Below are 18,160 nucleotides of genomic sequence, written 5' to 3'. Positions count from 1 at the left end.
CCGTTTATCCGCATATCATAAATTACATATGCATTTAATGGATGTGGTAACAGCCTACTTATACAGTTTATTAGATTGTGATATCTATATGAAAGTCCCTAAAAGATTAAAGATATCTAAACCATCCAATGAATATTCGCAAGGGTTATACTCAGTCAAATTGCAAAGATCTTTATATGGTCTAAAGCAATCTAGAAGAATGTGGTATAATCGTCTTACTGAGTATCTGGCCAAAAATGGATTTAAGAATGATGATATATGCCCGTATGTTTTCATAAAGAAATCTACATCTAGATTCATTATAATTGCTGTGTATGTTGATGATTTAAATATCATTGGAACTCTTGAAGAGATTCCAACAATTATAAAAACTCTAAAAGAAGAGTTTGAGATGAAAGATCTTGGAAAGACTAAATTTTGCCTCGGCCTGCAGATCGAGCATACAAAAAGTGGGATCTTTATTCATCAAACAACATACACAGAGAAGATCTTGAAAATATTTTATATGGATAAGTCACATCCCTTGAGTACCCCAATGATCGTAAGGTCTTTGAACGTGGAAAAAGATCAATTCCGTCCTAAAGAGGAAAATAAAGATATCCTTGGTCCTGAAGCACCATACTACCATATCTTAGTGCCATTGGAGCGCTAATATATCTTGCTAATAATACACGACCCGATATATCATTTGCTGTGAATTTACTAGCAAGATATAGTTCCTCTCCAACCAGAAGACATTGGAGTGGAATTAAACAAATCTTTCGATATCTTCATAGAACGGTTGACATGGGATTGTTTTATCTATATGAGTCCAAGTCACAACTAGTTGGCTATGCAGATGTTGTATACTTGTCTGATCCACATAAAGGAAAATCTCAAACAGGATACCCGTTCACATATAGTGGTACAGCCATATCATGAAGGTCCACAAAACAGACGATTGCAGCAACATCCTCTAATCATACTGAAATACTAGCGATTCATGAAGCAAGTCGCGAGTGTTTTTGGCTCAGGAGTCTGATCCAATATATTCTGTCATCATGTAAACTGATTGATCAGAAGATAGCTCGAACTGTTCTGTTTGAAGATAATACAGCATGCATTGCTCAACTTAAGGGTGAATACATCAAAGGGGACAGAACAAAGCATATTTTCCCCAAATTCTTCTTCACTCGTGATCTTCAAAGTCAAGGGACGATTGATGTTCAACAGATCCGCTCAAGTGACAATCTGGTAGATTTATTTACAAAGTCACTCCCAAAATCCTTCTTTGAAAGATTGGTACATCAGATTGGGATGCCCGATTTCGAGATATAAAATAACGTCGGCAAGAGGGAGAGACTGTACTCTTTTTTCCTTGGTCAAGTTTTTTTCTATTAAATTTTTCTTGACAAGATTTTTAATAAGATAGTAATTGTGGTGAATATTAATTCTAGAGTCTTCTTTATTTTATATTTATTTTATATTTATTTATTTATTTTACAACACTTTTAAGGTTATTCTTTTTTGTTTATACATTATATTGTTTCTATTAACCAAACAATATTAATAATATTATAATAATAAACCCTTAAACCTTCAATACTCTGTCTCTATGTACCTAAAGAACAACTCAATTCAGTAACTAGCTTGCTAGCTATGGCGACTCCAGAAGAGGCAAAGCTCGAAACTTTCCTTCAGTGGCTACAGGTTCGTTAACTTTCTCTATAATTGGTCATCAATTTACCTATCATAATTGAGCTCTGAAGTGTGAAATGATTCTATTCTATCATGAACATTCAATCCTTGAATTCAGGCAAATGGGGTGGAGCTACGAGGCTGCAAGATCAAGTACTGTGATTCCAGAAAAGGGTTTGGCATATTTTCTGATAAAGATGTCTCTGATGGTAATATGAGTCTTCCTAAAACTTCAGAAGTTGTATAAAATAAACAGAGAGCGCAAAAGTTTCGGTTTTTATTTCATTGTTCTCTAATCGCTTTGGAAGTGTGGAACTTGGATGGAGTGGAGCTTAATAGTTTGAGTTATTGCTTTCTAGCATATAGCATCTTTGGTGTTTGGAAATTATGTCTTTATTATGCCAAAATGATGTTGATTTGAAGTTCAAACTATAGTGAATCTTATTTTTACTAATTTGTCCACCATTGATTAATATTTTTAACATGTATATTTAGATTATGTTTTGAATGAATGATGGATATGTGTTCATATATAGGTTCATTATGAACTCTCAGTAACATCACTGATCTTGCTATTTCCCTGTTGTTGCCATCTTGGAATACCGAAAATAAATGTTTTCCCTTTGAAGCAAAAAATGGGGATTCTTATGAAACAGAAAGCTTTGAGATGATAAGTGCTCAAGCATGTCATGTAGTAGTTTTTTGCATAGAATATTGATTTATTTCCCAGTTGCTTGACATTTTGAAAAGATAGAAAGAAAGTTTTTTACTTTTTTTTTTTAATCATGATGCTTCGAAACAGGGGTCTTGTTGGTTGTTCCGCTTGACTTAGCAATTACTCCCATGAGGGTGTTGCAAGATCCTCTTCTAGGGCCAGCATGTAGATCCATGTTTGAAGAAGGACATGTGGATGACAGGTTACTAATGATGCTCTTGCTGACTGTGGAGCGATTGCGCAAGAATTCTCTTTGGAAACCGTATGTATATGGTTGCTTGTATTTGTGATTCAGAATTGTCTTACTGTGTGTGTAAATTTCACTTATGGAGTTGTCAAATTTAATACAGGTACCTTGATATGCTCCCAACCACTTTTCACAATCCACTTTGGTTTAGCGATGACGAACTTCAAGCACTAAGAGGAACAACTTTATACCGTGCAACTGAGTTGCAGGTAAGTTATCTTTGCACTCATCTTTTGATACCATTCACATCTTCCGAATTCAATGACACGTCATGATAAAAGGTTAGAATAGTAATCGCTGTGGATGCATGATCTATGTTTGTTTCTTGAAATTTAAGGAAGAAGTGATGAGATCACTCCATTTAAAATCCCACATCTATGTTCCTTTAGTAACATTTCAATTTGAACTAGTTTTTCTATAGCTTATCTTTAGGGATTAGGGTGTTAATTACTTGAGTTACATAGGCGAAGCATGTACTAGATATAATTTTTCTATATGATCTTTGTGATATGATGGATACATCTTACTCTTTTTTAGGCTAGTGAACATGTTTATTTATTTATTTTTTAAACAATTTGAGAAAGAACCAGAGTTTGATTCGGTATTAACTTCTGTCCATGTTATATTTAATATAAATAAAATTTTTTCCATCTTACTTATATGCAACATTCGTTTTATCATGCAGAAGAAAAGCCTGGTATCTTTATATGAAACTAAAGTGAAGGATTTGGTGAAGAAGCTTTTGACTCTTGACGGAGCTTCGGAGATGTACGTGTTGAGTGAAATTAGTTTTTGCATCTAAAGTGATTTATAATTTAACTTGCTTAATGTATGAATTATGTGAATGATGCTAATTTTGTTTTGAGAATGAAGATCACATTTCCAAACATCCATTTCTTAGATCAACATACAATTAACATTACTTAATTTCTCCTGCCCTTTTTTTTTATTTTTTTCTTTTTTTTCCGACAGTGAGGTGCGCTACGAAGATTTCCTTTGGTACGTTCTACTAGTGAACTGTATAACTCCAATAAATCCCTTGGAGGCTTAAATGAGACTTACCTTCATGCTAGGGCCAATTCAGTATTCTGGAGCCGTGCTTTGAACATTCCGATGCCTCGTTCTTATGTATTTCCAGAAATGCAAGAAGCTCGTGAAAGTTGCATTCCAGAAGATGATGGAAAAGGTGAGTCCATGATGTTTTTCTTTCTCACTCACCTTTTTTAAAACTATTTTCCAAGTAAGAATTCTGCATTCTGTTTAATTCCAATCCAGATGCCATCATTTGTATTTCTCCGAGTTTCGTAGTTAAACATGATATTAAAATAAGGAAGTTTTATAATTTTATTTCAGGGAGTCAGGTTAAACAATCCGAAAATCTAACGAAGGAAATGATGTGTACCACGACGCAAGGAGACACTGTTTGGGTAGAGGGTCTTGTCCCTGGCATTGACTTTTGCAACCATGGTAATTGTTGCTTGAAGCTTGCATTTCACTTCATCATATGTGTTTGTCTCGCCTTTGATTGAGCTCCGAACTTCTTATAAATTTTGATCAATTCATTTGACATGATATCAAAACCTCGATGATCATATAACATAAAAGCCAATGCTAATTGGTTCTTTTTTTAGCACTCTCAAATTATCTGATACGTTACTCGATATTTATTTGATTTGCCATAAATACATGGCCGAATCAGATCTGAAGCCGATAGCAACATGGGAAGTTGATGGAACTGGTTCAACAACAGGGGCTCCTTGCTGCATGTACCTTCAATCTGGTAACATTCTTTTTATGCTTTCTCAGTTTCCATTTACATCCTAATAGTTGTTTTCCTTGTATGTGCCTCTGCAGTTCTAGTAGTTCTTTTAAATTTCTAACCGGATTTCATTCTCATTTAATTCTTTTCTTGATTGCAAAGCTTCTCCCAGTCCCTTGCAGATTGATCAAGAAATCTCCATTAGTTATGGCAACAAAGGAAATGAGGTACTTCGCATTCACCCGTGGTTGAAAAATGATTGTGAAAAAGAAAAGTAACCATTTCAAAGCATCAATCTAAAGTAAAAGGGGGAAAGAAAAAAAGAAAGAAAGATTTCATTATGAACTTATATATATATATATATATATATATATATATATATATATATATATATATATATATATACTCACTTATAGAGCTTCTGTTTGGTGTATAATTTCACTTTGAAGCACATTTCAAGTTTACATAGTTTCCTTATTGCTTCACTTGATGCAGGAACTTCTATATCTGTATGGTTTTGTCATTGATGATAACACAGATGACTATCTCATGGTATCACTCATACTTAAAAGAAGCATTACCATGAACTTATATATATTTTGCTTTCTATCATGAGCTTTCTAATTCAAATGATTACATCACAGCTATTACATTGGATCTTTCAGGTTCACTATCCAGCAGAAGCACTCAATACTATTTCTTTTTCGGAGTCCAAAAGCCAGCTGCTCGAAGTGCAGGTATGTTATAGTCGGTTTAAAGAAGTTTTTGGTCCCAGTAAAATTCATTAGTCTGTCTATCAAATACTGACGTGGTTGACAAAATATGGCACACCACACAACTGAGTTGGATTTCTGTCTGCCACGCTAGCATTTGACAGAGGCACACTAGCGGTAGGGACCAAGAGATTTTAGATTTTTCTGGTTGAAAAAAAATATGGAGGGACTGAAACATAAAATCATGAATTTTACTAGGACCAAAAAGATATTTTACCCTTAATAATTTATCTTCAAGTAGAATGAATTATTTGTTGTTGGTTTATGTTTACAGAAGGCTGAAATGAGATGTCTTTTACCTAAAGCTTTGCTGGAACAAGGATTTTTTCCATTAGGCACCCAAAATAAAGGAGAAAACAACAATGGCAAGGTTGATCAAGTTTCCAACTATAGTTGGAGCGGTCAGCGTAAGACGCCATCGTATGTAAACAAGCTGGTTTTTCCTGAGAAATTTATGACTACTTTGAGGACCATAGCCATGCAAGAAGATGAACTTTACAAGGTTTCCTCAATGCTTGAAGAGGTGCTGTTTCAATGTCCCATTTTATTTTTCATATTTTCTTTGTGATGACGAGTTTACGAAATCTCAAGAGAGGGCAATGCAACTTGCCCTTGTATTAAATTGAATTGTTTATTTTTGACTTGTTCTGTATTCGACGTTGATATCCGATTTCCATGGCTGTAACAATAAAGCTTGTAGGACCTGAAGGGGAGCGAGAACTATCTGATACAGATGTGCAAGCAGCAATATGGGAGGTTTGTGGTGATTCAGGAGCTTTCCAAATTCTTGTTGATCTTCTTCGTGTGAAGTGAGTCACAGAAATTTGCATTGCATATTATCTTCTATTCTGCATGCTTCTGCTTGCAGCTTGCAGCTTGATTTCTGCAAATGATGATGATGAATGTTTCAATTCATTGCACCAAGGTTGATGGATCTCGAAGAGGGTTCTGGAACAGAAGAAAGTGACCTTGATTTGCTCAAGAAGGCTCTTATTATTGATAGCCACGAAAATAACAAACATCCAAGGTAAGAAACCAAAAACTAATCTATTGTGTATTTTTTTTTATTAGAATTTAATTTTGAAGTAAAACAGTTTTATACGTACATCCAATTATGTAATGCCGAGTCAACAAAAATAACTACATTTTACATTAACCGCGTGAATAGTCATCCAAGAGAATGGATGTGATTGGACGACTGTTTAGAACATTTTACATTATTAGTGCATCAAAATTAAACTCTTCTTATCATACCCCATAAATTATTTATTTAGAAAAATAAGTTACATGAAAAATGCAACATAATTATTACTTTGATATCAACCCTATGCATTGCACTTTCTGAATTATAATAATTATGATGCCAACATAATCTTTTTCAAACATGCCTTTGATCTTGCTTTGGAATAATGAGTTTTGCATTTCTGACTTGAGGAATGTTTGGTTGGAGAGTAAAAAATGTGGTGAAAATTCGGGCATAACCAAACATACCCTTATCTATAATTTGCCTCCTCCATATTGGTAATAACTTTTCTAATACTTTGTTGTGGTTTTTTTCCAACACTTCAGCAAAATGGAAAATGAGTCAGAAGAACAAGAACACATTGTGATGAGTAGAAACAAATGGTCTTCAATTGTATATAGGCGTGGCCAAAAGCAGCTAACAAGGTTATTCTTGAAAGAAGCAGAACATGCTCTTCAGTTATCACAAAATGAACAAGACTTTACTGTTCCTTAAATACTATGTCATTCTTAATGTATGGTCTTTTTTCTTGTTCAATTCCCTATTACTTAATCAATAGTTGATTTGGTTGAGGTTTGAGGCATAGTTTGCCAGAGATCTCCATCTCTATAAAGTCAAATTTGAAATTTGTTCTCATTTGCTCTTGCAATCCAAAATTAGACTTTGATAAATTTTTTGAGTTTAGAGTAAATAATGTTACTTATATGCACCATCTTTTATGTACACTGCATTTATACATCTTTCATTTTTAGTATTAAAGTGATTGATATTAAGTGAAAGGAGATCAAATTTGTCTTTTATACTATATAAAAAAAAAGTGTACAAAGAAGTGAATATAAAAAATGGTTCAAATATCATTTTTCTCGTTTACAACTGCATATTTGCATTACCTTAGCTGAATGAAAATTGATGAGTATGCAAAATTCAGTTGCATCAACATGGAAAATTGATGAGTGTGGCCTTATTACAATGATAGTAGGTTCTAGTGCATTTATAACCTAACCAAATGGTTAGACATTCTACACATAATTAAGTTGGACAGATTATCAACCTACATATTTCATTGGAAAAAAGAGTTCCAAGAAATGATACTAATCATTCCCTCTAGTTAATTATTTTTCAACCTTCTAACCCTGCTACATGTTTAAGTGACCAGCCTACAAAATAAGCAGTAGCACCAGCCATGGCACCACTGAAGAGTGTCATAGCAATGGAGAACATGTATCTCTCACCTGAAATCCTTGCCTTGGCTACACCAAGTAAAGCAAGTGCAATTGCAGAAACAATGCAAGCACCAATGAACTTCACAGTGTCATTGTTTGTGAAGGGTATGAGGATGATGAAGGAGAGCAATGGAGTTGATCCAAACAACATGAAGGATGTGAAGGTTACAAGCCCATTCTTCCATGGTGTTACTTCTTCATCTGCTGGTAGCATTCCTTTGTCTGCTACCATTCTTTGGTCTACCATGATGTCCTTGTATTTTCTGAATATGTTCACAACCTTCTTGTAACAATACACCAAATGTCTGTTAGTTTTGAACTTGGAAGCAATGCCAAGTAAAAATGAAACATTTAGAATAAAATATCAAATTCGTCCTTTAAAGATTTTAAATTAGTCATATTAGTCATTTTGCCACTTTCTTTGTTGATAGTGTCAAAATTTGTTGATGTGGCATGTTAAATGACACCACAACACACTCCAAGGAGTCTCAATTGACTATTAACATAATAAATTTATGAAATTAGATCAAATCAAAACTTAATTGAGAAGAGAACTTGAAGTATTGGAATTCTTCAATTTAGAGTTGATTTGATCTAATTTCTTAAATTAATCATATTAATAGTCAATTAGAACTACTAGGTATGTATTGTGATGTTACTTAACGTAGCACATCAACAAACTTTGATACCGTTAGCAATGAAACTGACGGAAAGACTAACATGACTAATTTAAAATCTTTAAAAAACGAATTTGATTAAAAAAAAAAATCTTTCGAAAAGCAATTTGGAGAATAAGTAATCTTTTAAGGATTAATTTGACCATTTACTCCACATTCTTTCAATAAGGCTGCATTTGGTCACTGTCTCTAAATACAAAAATATAAACTCACTGAGATTTGAGATAGAGATAAGATTGGAATAAGTCATCTTAAAAAAAAAGGACATTTGTTTCTCTTTCTCAGTGTCCTATCTTTTGTTCCAAATAGAGATTGCATCTTTGTTTCTGCCCCCATTTTATTCTTTATATATATATATATATATATATATATATATATACACCCAGAACAAAGGCTTTCGCCCTTTTTTGGTATTTATATCATTGTTTAATCTCATATGTCCTGATATGCCCCAGAACAAAGGCTTTTGCACTTTTTTTGGTATTTATATCATTGTTTAATCTCATATGTCCTGATATCTTTGCATTCTATCTTGAAACCAACTAAGGTTTGACGTACTAAATACTTTAGTCCCTCAAAAATGAAAACATTAATCATATTAGCCTTTTCTTTAAATGTGTCACTTCTATCAAAATCCTATAATTAGAAACATGATTAACTCACCATGAGAAACTACACCAATCTCTTCCAATATAACACATTAACACCCATATTTAGACTAAAAAACATGAGAACATTGGAAAATCGATAAACTTGCATACCGTCCTATCGACCAGTGTTGATATTTTAGACCATTTGTGGATACATATAAACCGGTTTCTAAAAGTGACTAATATGACCATTTTTTTTATTTTTAAGGTAGCATTTGTTTTTAGAAATTGGAAGATTGAGACTCAATATTGTGTTTGATAGACAGAGACTGTCAGTCTCAGGATACAAAATTTCAATCCCTTTAATACCTCCAGAAAGTAGGGACACAAGGGACTGAAATTTTTGGAGACGGAGACTGAAATTTTAATAAAAATTTTTTTCCAAAAATACTTTCATTTAAATTTTCAAATTTCAAATCTATTCCTCATTTTTCATATTTATTTTAAACTAAACATAATATTGAAGCAAAACTCAATTCAATACATTTTACACCAGACACAATATAGAGACTTAATTTAATCTGTCTCTCAGTCTCTGTCTCTTAATTTTAGTCTCTTTTTCAAACACAGTCTAATGTACTAATATGTTCAATGCTATGTACTTTTCATGAACAAGTTTGGGGTTATTCAACAAAGTAATATTGATTAAGTGGAACAAATAGTCTCCAATGAATATCCAAATGGTGTGTGTGTGTATCTTATTTTCTAATACCTACCAAGGTTGCATCATTGTAGTCCATACCAAGTGCTTGAAAGTGTGTGAGTAACTGTGATTGCTCAGTGTCTATATGATTGATGACATCCCATTCTGTCACTCTCCTCTCCTTAATGATCACATCTTGTTCTGTTCTTGCAGACACATAGTCTCCAAGCCCCATTGATATTGCATCTGCCACTAGGTTTGCAAAACCAAGAACCAATACATTCACTGCGTTCAAAAGTTACATTTGAATTCTTCAACAATCAATGGCACCACAATCATTATTTCACATAAAAATGGCTTCTTTCTTTTTTTTTCATTTTTCTTACAAGACAATTAAATATTCATTGTGATTTATGATATTATAATGCAGGGACACTGACATGGACACGACACAGCACGTGACGTGGACCAAATATTTAAAACTTTCTAAAAATAACAACCTTAACATTTGTCCTTAGGACACATTTTAGCTAAACCCTTTAAAATTTTTATAAGATACGGAAATACGATATATACATAAAATATAAAACATTTTTTAGATAAATTATAATGATTTTTTGGTATTTTATTGATATTAAAATATAAATTATTTTTAATTTTTTAATATTTTTTTAATTATATAAAGTATCTAAAATATTTTTTGTTCTAATAATTAATAATATATATTATTTCTAAACTCATTTCAAGAATACATGTTAAGAATAATGGTATTTAGGTGTGTCCAAGCGTGTTCGAAGAAAAATTTTTTATTTTTTATCAAGACATGCGTGTTGGACGAATATTGATGAGTGTCGTATCGAAATGTGTCAAAAAAGTGCATAGTATGTTAAAGACACATGTTAACATTAACAATTAAGAAATTTTTTATGAAAAAAAGATACAAGATTTAATTTCCTGTGTATTTATTAAAATAAAAGTTTGAAAATTTGTATTATTAATAATCTTAACATGTGCTCTAAGAAGATACATTAGGTAACCCTACTAACTAATCTATAATTGTAAAGTTTTATTGTTTATTGTGTTTAACCTTATGTGTTCATGGGAGAAACACTCAAGTGGGTTAGGTAGAGCACTAAACATGAATTAAGTTACCTTTGATAAATTAATTATCCTTTTGTGAAAATTTCTTGTATCCTCCCAAAAGCAATAATGGTATTCTCTTCCATTCATGCTTCAACTACTCATCATCTATCGCATTAAAATTCTAGTTGAAAATAAAATAAAAAAGTTGGAGAGGCTACAAAATTTAGGTGCTATAAGAATTTAATAATACATACACATGTGGTTTTGTCTTCCTAACACCTAAAAAATTCCCATTCATTTCATACCATTCTCCTAGTTCCTTGATTAGCCTAGTGCCTATTAAGAAAATATTCTCCAACCATAGGGTAGGTAGGATCTACAGTCAAGAAGGAAGTAGTTCATAATTATCCATAAATACTAACTCAAGCAAAGCCCTTATTCTTCTTTGAACTAGATAGAAAGGCATTAAGTTGGTCCCATATATATATGTCCCATCTTTAAAGAAAAATGTTTATATACATGAAACTGTTGTACTGATTCACATTTCAATATTTCATTTATAATTGAATAAGATGCAATAGATGATAAATAAAGTGAGCTGGTCATGTACCTCATAGAATGCAATGTGTATATAAAACCGAACTATCACGAAACTCGTCAAGTTAGAGATTCAAAAATTTAAAAATTCCATTGAGGTTCAATAGGGATTGAACTATATGCAAGAAAATATATATTTATGTACAAAATATATATTTTTCAAAAAAAAATATATTTTTATTATTTTAAACCAGTTAATTACTAAAAAGTTGGACCGATTAATTCGACTTACTAATTTTTCTAATTTGCTCGCAACTGATTTTTTTTGTTATGAACCGAACCAATTTAGTGGCCAATTCTCGGTTAAACCGGTTGAACCGCCAATCCAACTCAGTTTTATGATATGTTTAACTTACACAACTCTTGAATCATAATGGTTTCCTATTATGCTATGAATTGAATGGTAAGAAAGCTAAAGAATCACCATCATTCTACCATTCCAATATGGATCAAACTTTTGTAAGCCACACATCACAAAACTACAAATTATTGTTTGGCTGTGAAAAGGACAGAGGCTGCAAATACTTGTCATGGTGGAGAAAGACAAAACTTATTATACCCTCCAAAAATGGACTTTTCTTATGTTAAACTATTTAATATTTTTTATATGTACAGATAAACCAAACTTAAAAAATAAATATAATTAATATCAATATCACTTGTAATTACTGACCAAAAACAAACAACTACACAGAAAAAAAAAAAAAAAAAAAGAGTTACACTAATCATCACTGATATGAGTATATGTTGAAAAATAACTCCCTAACTAGTCCCTATCTACCTATAATAATTCTTTTTTTTTCTATTATGCTATTCATATCTTGTAAGAAAAAATTATTTTATTGGATAGCAAGAATCTAATTCTAGACCTCATACTCATAGAAATTCATTATTATTGTTATGAACTATCTATCTTAAATTGATAAGCAGAAAGAGACACCTAACTGATTTTATATCTAAATATTTTTTAGTAGAAAAAAGAATGCAAGCTAGGCAATGTCATTTTAAGAAGTAACCTTTGATTGAATAATTAATAGTAATTAAAACAGAAATATTAATATTATTACCAGAGGAAGAAGTAGAAGCAGAGATAGAAGAAATGAGAGAGAAGCAAGTGATAATAGCATCAAGCCCTCCATACACTATGCTCTTCACATATTCTCCTTTCCATGGCTCCTTTGGTCTCTCACCACCACCACCACCCTCCTCCTCCACTTCATGGAGGAGCCTTCTGCTGCTGCTGCCACCACCACCTATCTCACTCATCACCACTTAATTATATTATTATATATGTATTATTATATTTAGTATTGTTAATATAATTATTTTCACAGTCTGTATTTATTTGTTTGGTTTTTACCTTTTATCTTTGATAGTTGTGTGCGTATGTGTATGTGTCAAGTTGCATGAGATTGAAGAAACACGTAGCCAATGAGTGAATTGTTTTCTTCACTCTTTCTTCATTGACACGTTTCCAATTCCATGCCCACCATACATGTGGCCCTTGCAAAACTACTCTCTACTTTCACTCTATTCTTATTATATATATTTATACACACCCACACACACATTGTGTCACATTATTGATGTTAATGTTATTATGTTATATGTTCACATACTCGTTTTGGTTTCACCTTAAAAATATGTTTTATTTATTTACTTAAAAATTTTTGGATGAATAATAATATTTCAAATACTTTGACCTTGTTCGAGTGAATTTTTAAAAGAAAAAAATTTGAGTTATTTTTTTAAAAAATTTTATAAAAAAATAAAAAATAATTTTATGTTTAGATATCTATCGATTATGTTTAAATATAATAGTATAAAATATTTTTTATTTATTTATTATGTAAAAAATATTTTTTGATTTTTTTAATATTTTTATTTTACTATTAAAAATTTATTAAATGCGCAAAAAAATAAAAAAAAATTCAATTGTTATCAACTGCCAAAACAAGCACTTTATCCTTTTTGTGTTTTACATCAAATAATTAAATACTTTGTCTATGTAGTTTGACCATTTTCATTTATTCTTATATAAATTAAATGTTGTAATACATATTTGTATCAAGATTCAATTTATGAGATTAGTGATTCATGCATTATTTTAGATTGAGAAGAAGTTTAACAAAGAAATAAACATTTGAAAAAAATTCTTTTTCTTAGCTTTAGCTTACTAAAAATATTTTAGAATCCATTTGATTTATAATTTTGCTTTCTAATTTTATTTTTAATATTTTTATTTTTATAATTTTTTAAAAAATAATGATAATAGAAAATAAAATTTTATTATTTTTATTGTTCTTTCTTTTTCTTATAAAATTTTGAAAATAAAATAAACTAAAAATTAAAAAATTAAACAAAATACTAAAAATAAAAACAAAGAATAAACGTAAACCAAGCACCCCATTAAATTTTTTTCATTAAAATATTAAATTTTGTTCTATTTTTTCATTTCTCTATCTCTTTATATTTCCTTCTGAAATCATGAAAGGGAGTTTAAAGTTCAACCGCATGCGTTTATATTTTATATAAACAGAAATACACAAAAAAAAAAAAAGAAAAAAAAAGAGGGATTGAAATGTGAAAAGAACTATATATATCATAAAAATTATTATTAATTGGACATCAATTTATTTTCTCTATTACCTATGGCATTAGACGAAAATGCTAAGACATAAAAAAAATAAAAATAAAAAGTCGTATTGTGAACAAATTAAATTTGAGCCATATATATAGCTAGTTAGTAGTTACACCAATGGCCTCTTTTCTTCATCATACTCTCCCTCAGAACCTGGCATGACTCCCAACTCTTCATCAGCATCTGATTTTACACTAATGCCATTGGAAGAAGAAGAAGAAGGGGTTAAAGCCTTCTTCTTAATTGGTTTGTTGTTATTACTATTATTATCAGGCAACATTTTCAATGTGATTCCCATAGCTATGAGTAAGAGTCCACTTCCATGTTGTTCTGTTAATGGCTTTGTAAATATCAAATATGAGAGTAGCAATGTCACTGCCTTTCTTGCTGTTGTTATCTGTCACATGAAAATTCAATGGAGGATAGTAAGTAAATTATTATTATTATTATTATTATTATTATTATTATTATTATTATTATTATTATTATTATATCAGTAATAATTAATAAAGTTAGGACCACATCCCCAGGATAATCACAATCATAATATAACCAAAATTGATATTTTGGTGGGTTTTTTCTTCTTTGGGGACTAAAATTGAAATATTGTACAATATTTCTATTTTCTTTTGTCACAAAGTGAATCCTTATCTTACAAGAATTCTATGAAGGGAAATAAGTTGGGACCACATATAGATATAATGGTTGAAATATTATACAAATAATTTTATCTTTATTTTTTTAATATACTGTGAAAAATAATAAAATTTCCATGATGCTAATTATGTGTTGATGACTTGGTATTTTAGCAAAATTGTTGAACTTTTGAGTAATCATATATCTTAATTATCTTGAAAGCTTTCAAAAAAAATTCAAAATTTTCTTTTTTGAGAAATGAAGAGAATATGTAGTGATGATTAGGAGTCCTAATTATCCTCTTGATACTTAAATGGGTAAAAATTTAATATATATGTTGTTTTTTAAGAATATCAAAAAGATAAAAAAATCAAAACTTTCTTTATTTAGAAATTAAAAAGATAAGATAGAACTCCTAATCATTATTCCATAAATTTGGGCAAGGAAGTTTTCCAGTTCCAAATCATAGTACTATTCAATTGAGTAACAAAACCAAGTTTCAATCAAAAGTCAAACTTGGTATTGAAAAAGGTGAAATCTTTGGCCATTTATTAGTAGCATTAAAGACCCTTACCTTATGGTGCTCTCTGCATTTTCCACATATGAGAGTTATTAATGTTATAGGAGCGGTATAGTAATAATGGTACAAACTAGACATAATTGGAAAAAGGAAAAGCTTGTGAGAGAGAGAGAGAGAGAGAGAGAGATTTCATATTTACACTTACCATGGCTGTGGTGGCAGCACCAAAAATGGCAATGAGGGAAAGGACAGAGACTTGGCCTATGAATGTGGCCATTGCTTCAAAAACCAACACACCATAAACATAGGGATGCTGAAAGGACAAGAAAAGAGTGATTCTTTTAATAAATTAAAAGTAATGTGTATAGTAAGTGTTGTTAAGTGTTTGTGGGGGAAAAAAAGGAGATTGTTTTATTCCAAATTTTTTTTACCTGTGAGCATGAAGTCCATGCTTTGAATAATTCTCCTGTCAAAAGCATGGGAGGGATTAAGAAAGGCAAACCCACCACTGTAGAGCAGAATAGCATCTCCATCTGTGTTAGCAATGAAAATGATCAAGTAAAGAATGTTACTTATATTTAATCATAAAGTTCATTTTGATTCATTGTCTTCACTATCGGTTAAAGTACATTTAATCGTGTATTATCATATCAACAAAACCGAAAGAAGGTTTAACTATCGATGTAGCAGTCTCTTTTAAAGTGAGAAAGTTAGTAAAGTGAAATCGTAAGTATCTAATCACTTTTAAATTAAGATAGTGAGACTCACAAATGATAGAAATTATAAATTCAATAGTGATTATTCCCTCGCTTTATCACTGAGGATCCTTTCGTGTATTATCATGTCAAATGAAAGGACTTAATGCAGTAATATATGAAAGTTTAATCTCAATTTTGGCATGTAAAATTGATTCACCTGTGTGGTCTCAGGGTTCATAGTGAAGATTGCTTCTTGGAGATTTCCCAGAAAAGAATCCATGACCAAAGCACCAGATATCATAACAACACCAATGACACTGAAATTTGGTGATGTCTGAGCATCTGCTAGTGTGAATAGGATCAATCCAACAACCAGAAGTATTGCAGATATATATTCATGCAATGGATATTTTCTTCTTAGACCCGGTATGAATGCTCCCATTATCATCACTGGCAGCACCTATTGTACCAATTCAAAATCATTGGACATGTTTAATTAGCTATATGTAACAAGGTAGCACTGTTTGAGGAGCCAAAAGAAAATGTTAGGAGCAGTTCGGTTTGCATTTTCATTTTCTGTTTTCATTTTGCGAATACAAAAACAAAAAATGAAAACGCAACCAAACACAATCTTAGAATCTCTTGAACAAGTCACCTAATTTGGTTGCATTCAACTTTATGTCTGATAAATCCAACAAGTAACTAATAAGATGAAAATGCATTCAGGATATTTCATCAGTATATAGGTTCCCTATAAGATTGAGAAAATGTAAGGATTAGTTTGATAAATTTACCTTTGTGGATTTGAACATGATTTGTGCAGGGTAGTTAAGGAAAGCCAGAGACCCCTTTGTTAGGCCATGAGAACCCATAAGAACAGCTGAAAGCTTCACATAAGTTTTCCATGGATTCACCATTTGCTTGCTTGTGAAGCCTTGAAGGTAAATCAGGAAAAGGTAAACAAACCCTTGAATAAATGTGAAGTACCAACCATAGCTGAAAATTAATAAACCACCAAATCATTAGTCACAAATTAATATCACTAACAAATAAAAATAGTACTAATAAGGCCATTGGAAAAATTTTACCTGAAGTGGAGCCTATTATATACATATTCCTGGAAAGTTATTCAAATGAGAGAAAAAAAATTAGTGTCAAAACCAAATTACTAGTAAGATAATAATTTCACATAATAAAAATAGAGAAGGGAAAAAAAAAGCTGAAGCTTGAGTTCTCATAGAGAAAACCAGAAGCAACCAAAAAGAAAGAAAAAAGAAAATTCTTTGACCAAATTCCTGGACCTGTGAGAAACTTTTCCCTGAAAATTAATCTTAGTTATTCTTAACAAACAAGATAGGATGAAATTGTTGAATTCCAAATCAAACAAAATACAAATTGATCAAATTAAACCCCTTTTCTACACACAGAAAGAAACAAAACACCAAAAATTCTGTTTTGCAGTTTTCTCCTCAAAGAACCATTGTAGTATAAGAAGAAAACAGAGGAGTGAGAGAATGATAATGATTTTAACTAACCTCACAGATGCCATTAACAAGGTATCCAAAGAAGAAGCCAGAAGAGCAAATGAGGAATTGCTGCCACCTTGGTCTGTCAGAGAGTGAGATTCCAAACAAACTACGAGCCTGTTCTTCGTTCTTCATTGCTTCTCTTCAATTTCTTGTTCACTGAAAAAGACTCAACTCAACTCTCTGAAATAGCACCACCCCAGACCCAATTCAGCAGAAAGATTGTATCTTTGAAAACAGAAGAACAAGCACCTCAATCCATCAGCACCCTCAAAAATCTTGCATGTTGACTTTGCCAAAAAAAAAAGTGTGTTTGTGTGTTGGTTTTTTTTTCCACAAATTAAAGAGAAAAAAAAACTTGGTTGATTAGTGTAAGCAAAGCGTGTGTGCTATTTCATATTTATGTGTAAAGAGAGGCATGGATTTTGTGCATGGAAAGTTTTAGAGAGAGGAAGTAAGAAGAGAGAGAGAGAGAGAAAGAAAGAAAGAGTGTGTTTTCTCTTACATGAACATGCCAATTGCCATACCAGGTGGAAGGTGTCTTGACTCTTATGTATGCTCTTTTATCTTTTAATTAATTTAATTAATTAAATTTAGGCAAGTAACTAATGGAGATTTAATAGGTAAAGTTTTTTTTTTTGTTGTCTCCAATATTTTTTGATAAGTGAAAGATTAATTCGTAGCGCATCTAAACTTTATTTTAAAATTTGTTGTTAGTTAATAAATTTAAATTTTTGATACTTATTTAAATAAACGAGTGATTTAACAATTCGACCGATTTAACTTGATTCTTTTATACGTAAAAATGGGATTAATTATGGAGAGAATTTTGCATGTAATGTTAATGCTATA

At 31.2% G+C, this 18,160-nt stretch overlaps 3 protein-coding genes across 4 annotated transcripts; 1 reads left to right on the top strand and 2 right to left on the bottom strand.

The window, feature by feature from the left end:
• Window positions 1-1,518: 1,518 nt before the first annotated feature.
• On the top strand, window positions 1,519-7,085 carry LOC112744032 (protein-lysine N-methyltransferase EFM1). 2 transcript variants are annotated; one of them, XM_025793497.2, is made up of 16 exons: window positions 1,519-1,689; window positions 1,796-1,886; window positions 2,480-2,654; window positions 2,743-2,848; window positions 3,325-3,407; window positions 3,612-3,638; window positions 3,713-3,825; window positions 3,993-4,106; window positions 4,339-4,419; window positions 4,561-4,625; window positions 4,894-4,950; window positions 5,064-5,135; window positions 5,446-5,694; window positions 5,865-5,980; window positions 6,097-6,198; window positions 6,741-7,085. In XM_025793497.2, the coding sequence occupies exons 1-16, from the start codon at window positions 1,639-1,641 to the stop codon at window positions 6,907-6,909; spliced, it is 1,671 nt and encodes a 556-aa protein (XP_025649282.1). In that variant the 5' UTR covers window positions 1,519-1,638; the 3' UTR covers window positions 6,910-7,085. The 2 variants fall into 2 exon arrangements, 1 of the variants encoding a protein (XP_025649282.1); XR_003172589.2 differs by having other exon boundaries at window positions 1,532-1,689; window positions 5,872-5,980.
• Window positions 7,086-7,244: 159 nt separating this feature from the next.
• On the bottom strand, window positions 7,245-12,623 carry LOC112744033 (uncharacterized). Its single transcript, XM_025793499.3, has 3 exons — window positions 12,355-12,623; window positions 9,681-9,892; window positions 7,245-7,917 (listed from the first exon to the last, which is right to left on the bottom strand). The coding sequence occupies exons 1-3, from the start codon at window positions 12,551-12,553 to the stop codon at window positions 7,534-7,536; spliced, it is 795 nt and encodes a 264-aa protein (XP_025649284.1). The 5' UTR covers window positions 12,554-12,623; the 3' UTR covers window positions 7,245-7,533.
• A 1,240-nt stretch (window positions 12,624-13,863) lies between these two features.
• Window positions 13,864-17,847, bottom strand: LOC112744031 (UDP-galactose/UDP-glucose transporter 2). Its single transcript, XM_025793496.3, has 7 exons — window positions 17,318-17,847; window positions 16,871-16,899; window positions 16,577-16,778; window positions 16,000-16,242; window positions 15,516-15,617; window positions 15,290-15,397; window positions 13,864-14,325 (listed from the first exon to the last, which is right to left on the bottom strand). The coding sequence occupies exons 1-7, from the start codon at window positions 17,441-17,443 to the stop codon at window positions 14,038-14,040; spliced, it is 1,098 nt and encodes a 365-aa protein (XP_025649281.1). The 5' UTR covers window positions 17,444-17,847; the 3' UTR covers window positions 13,864-14,037.
• Between the last annotated feature and the right edge of the window lie 313 nt (window positions 17,848-18,160).

Source organism: Arachis hypogaea, chromosome 14 (genome assembly GCF_003086295.3).
Source record: "Arachis hypogaea cultivar Tifrunner chromosome 14, arahy.Tifrunner.gnm2.J5K5, whole genome shotgun sequence".
In the NCBI taxonomy this organism is placed as follows: Eukaryota; Viridiplantae; Streptophyta; class Magnoliopsida; order Fabales; family Fabaceae; genus Arachis; species Arachis hypogaea.
Note: the sequence above shows the minus strand (reverse complement) of the source record. Positions and strands in the feature narration are given on the sequence as shown.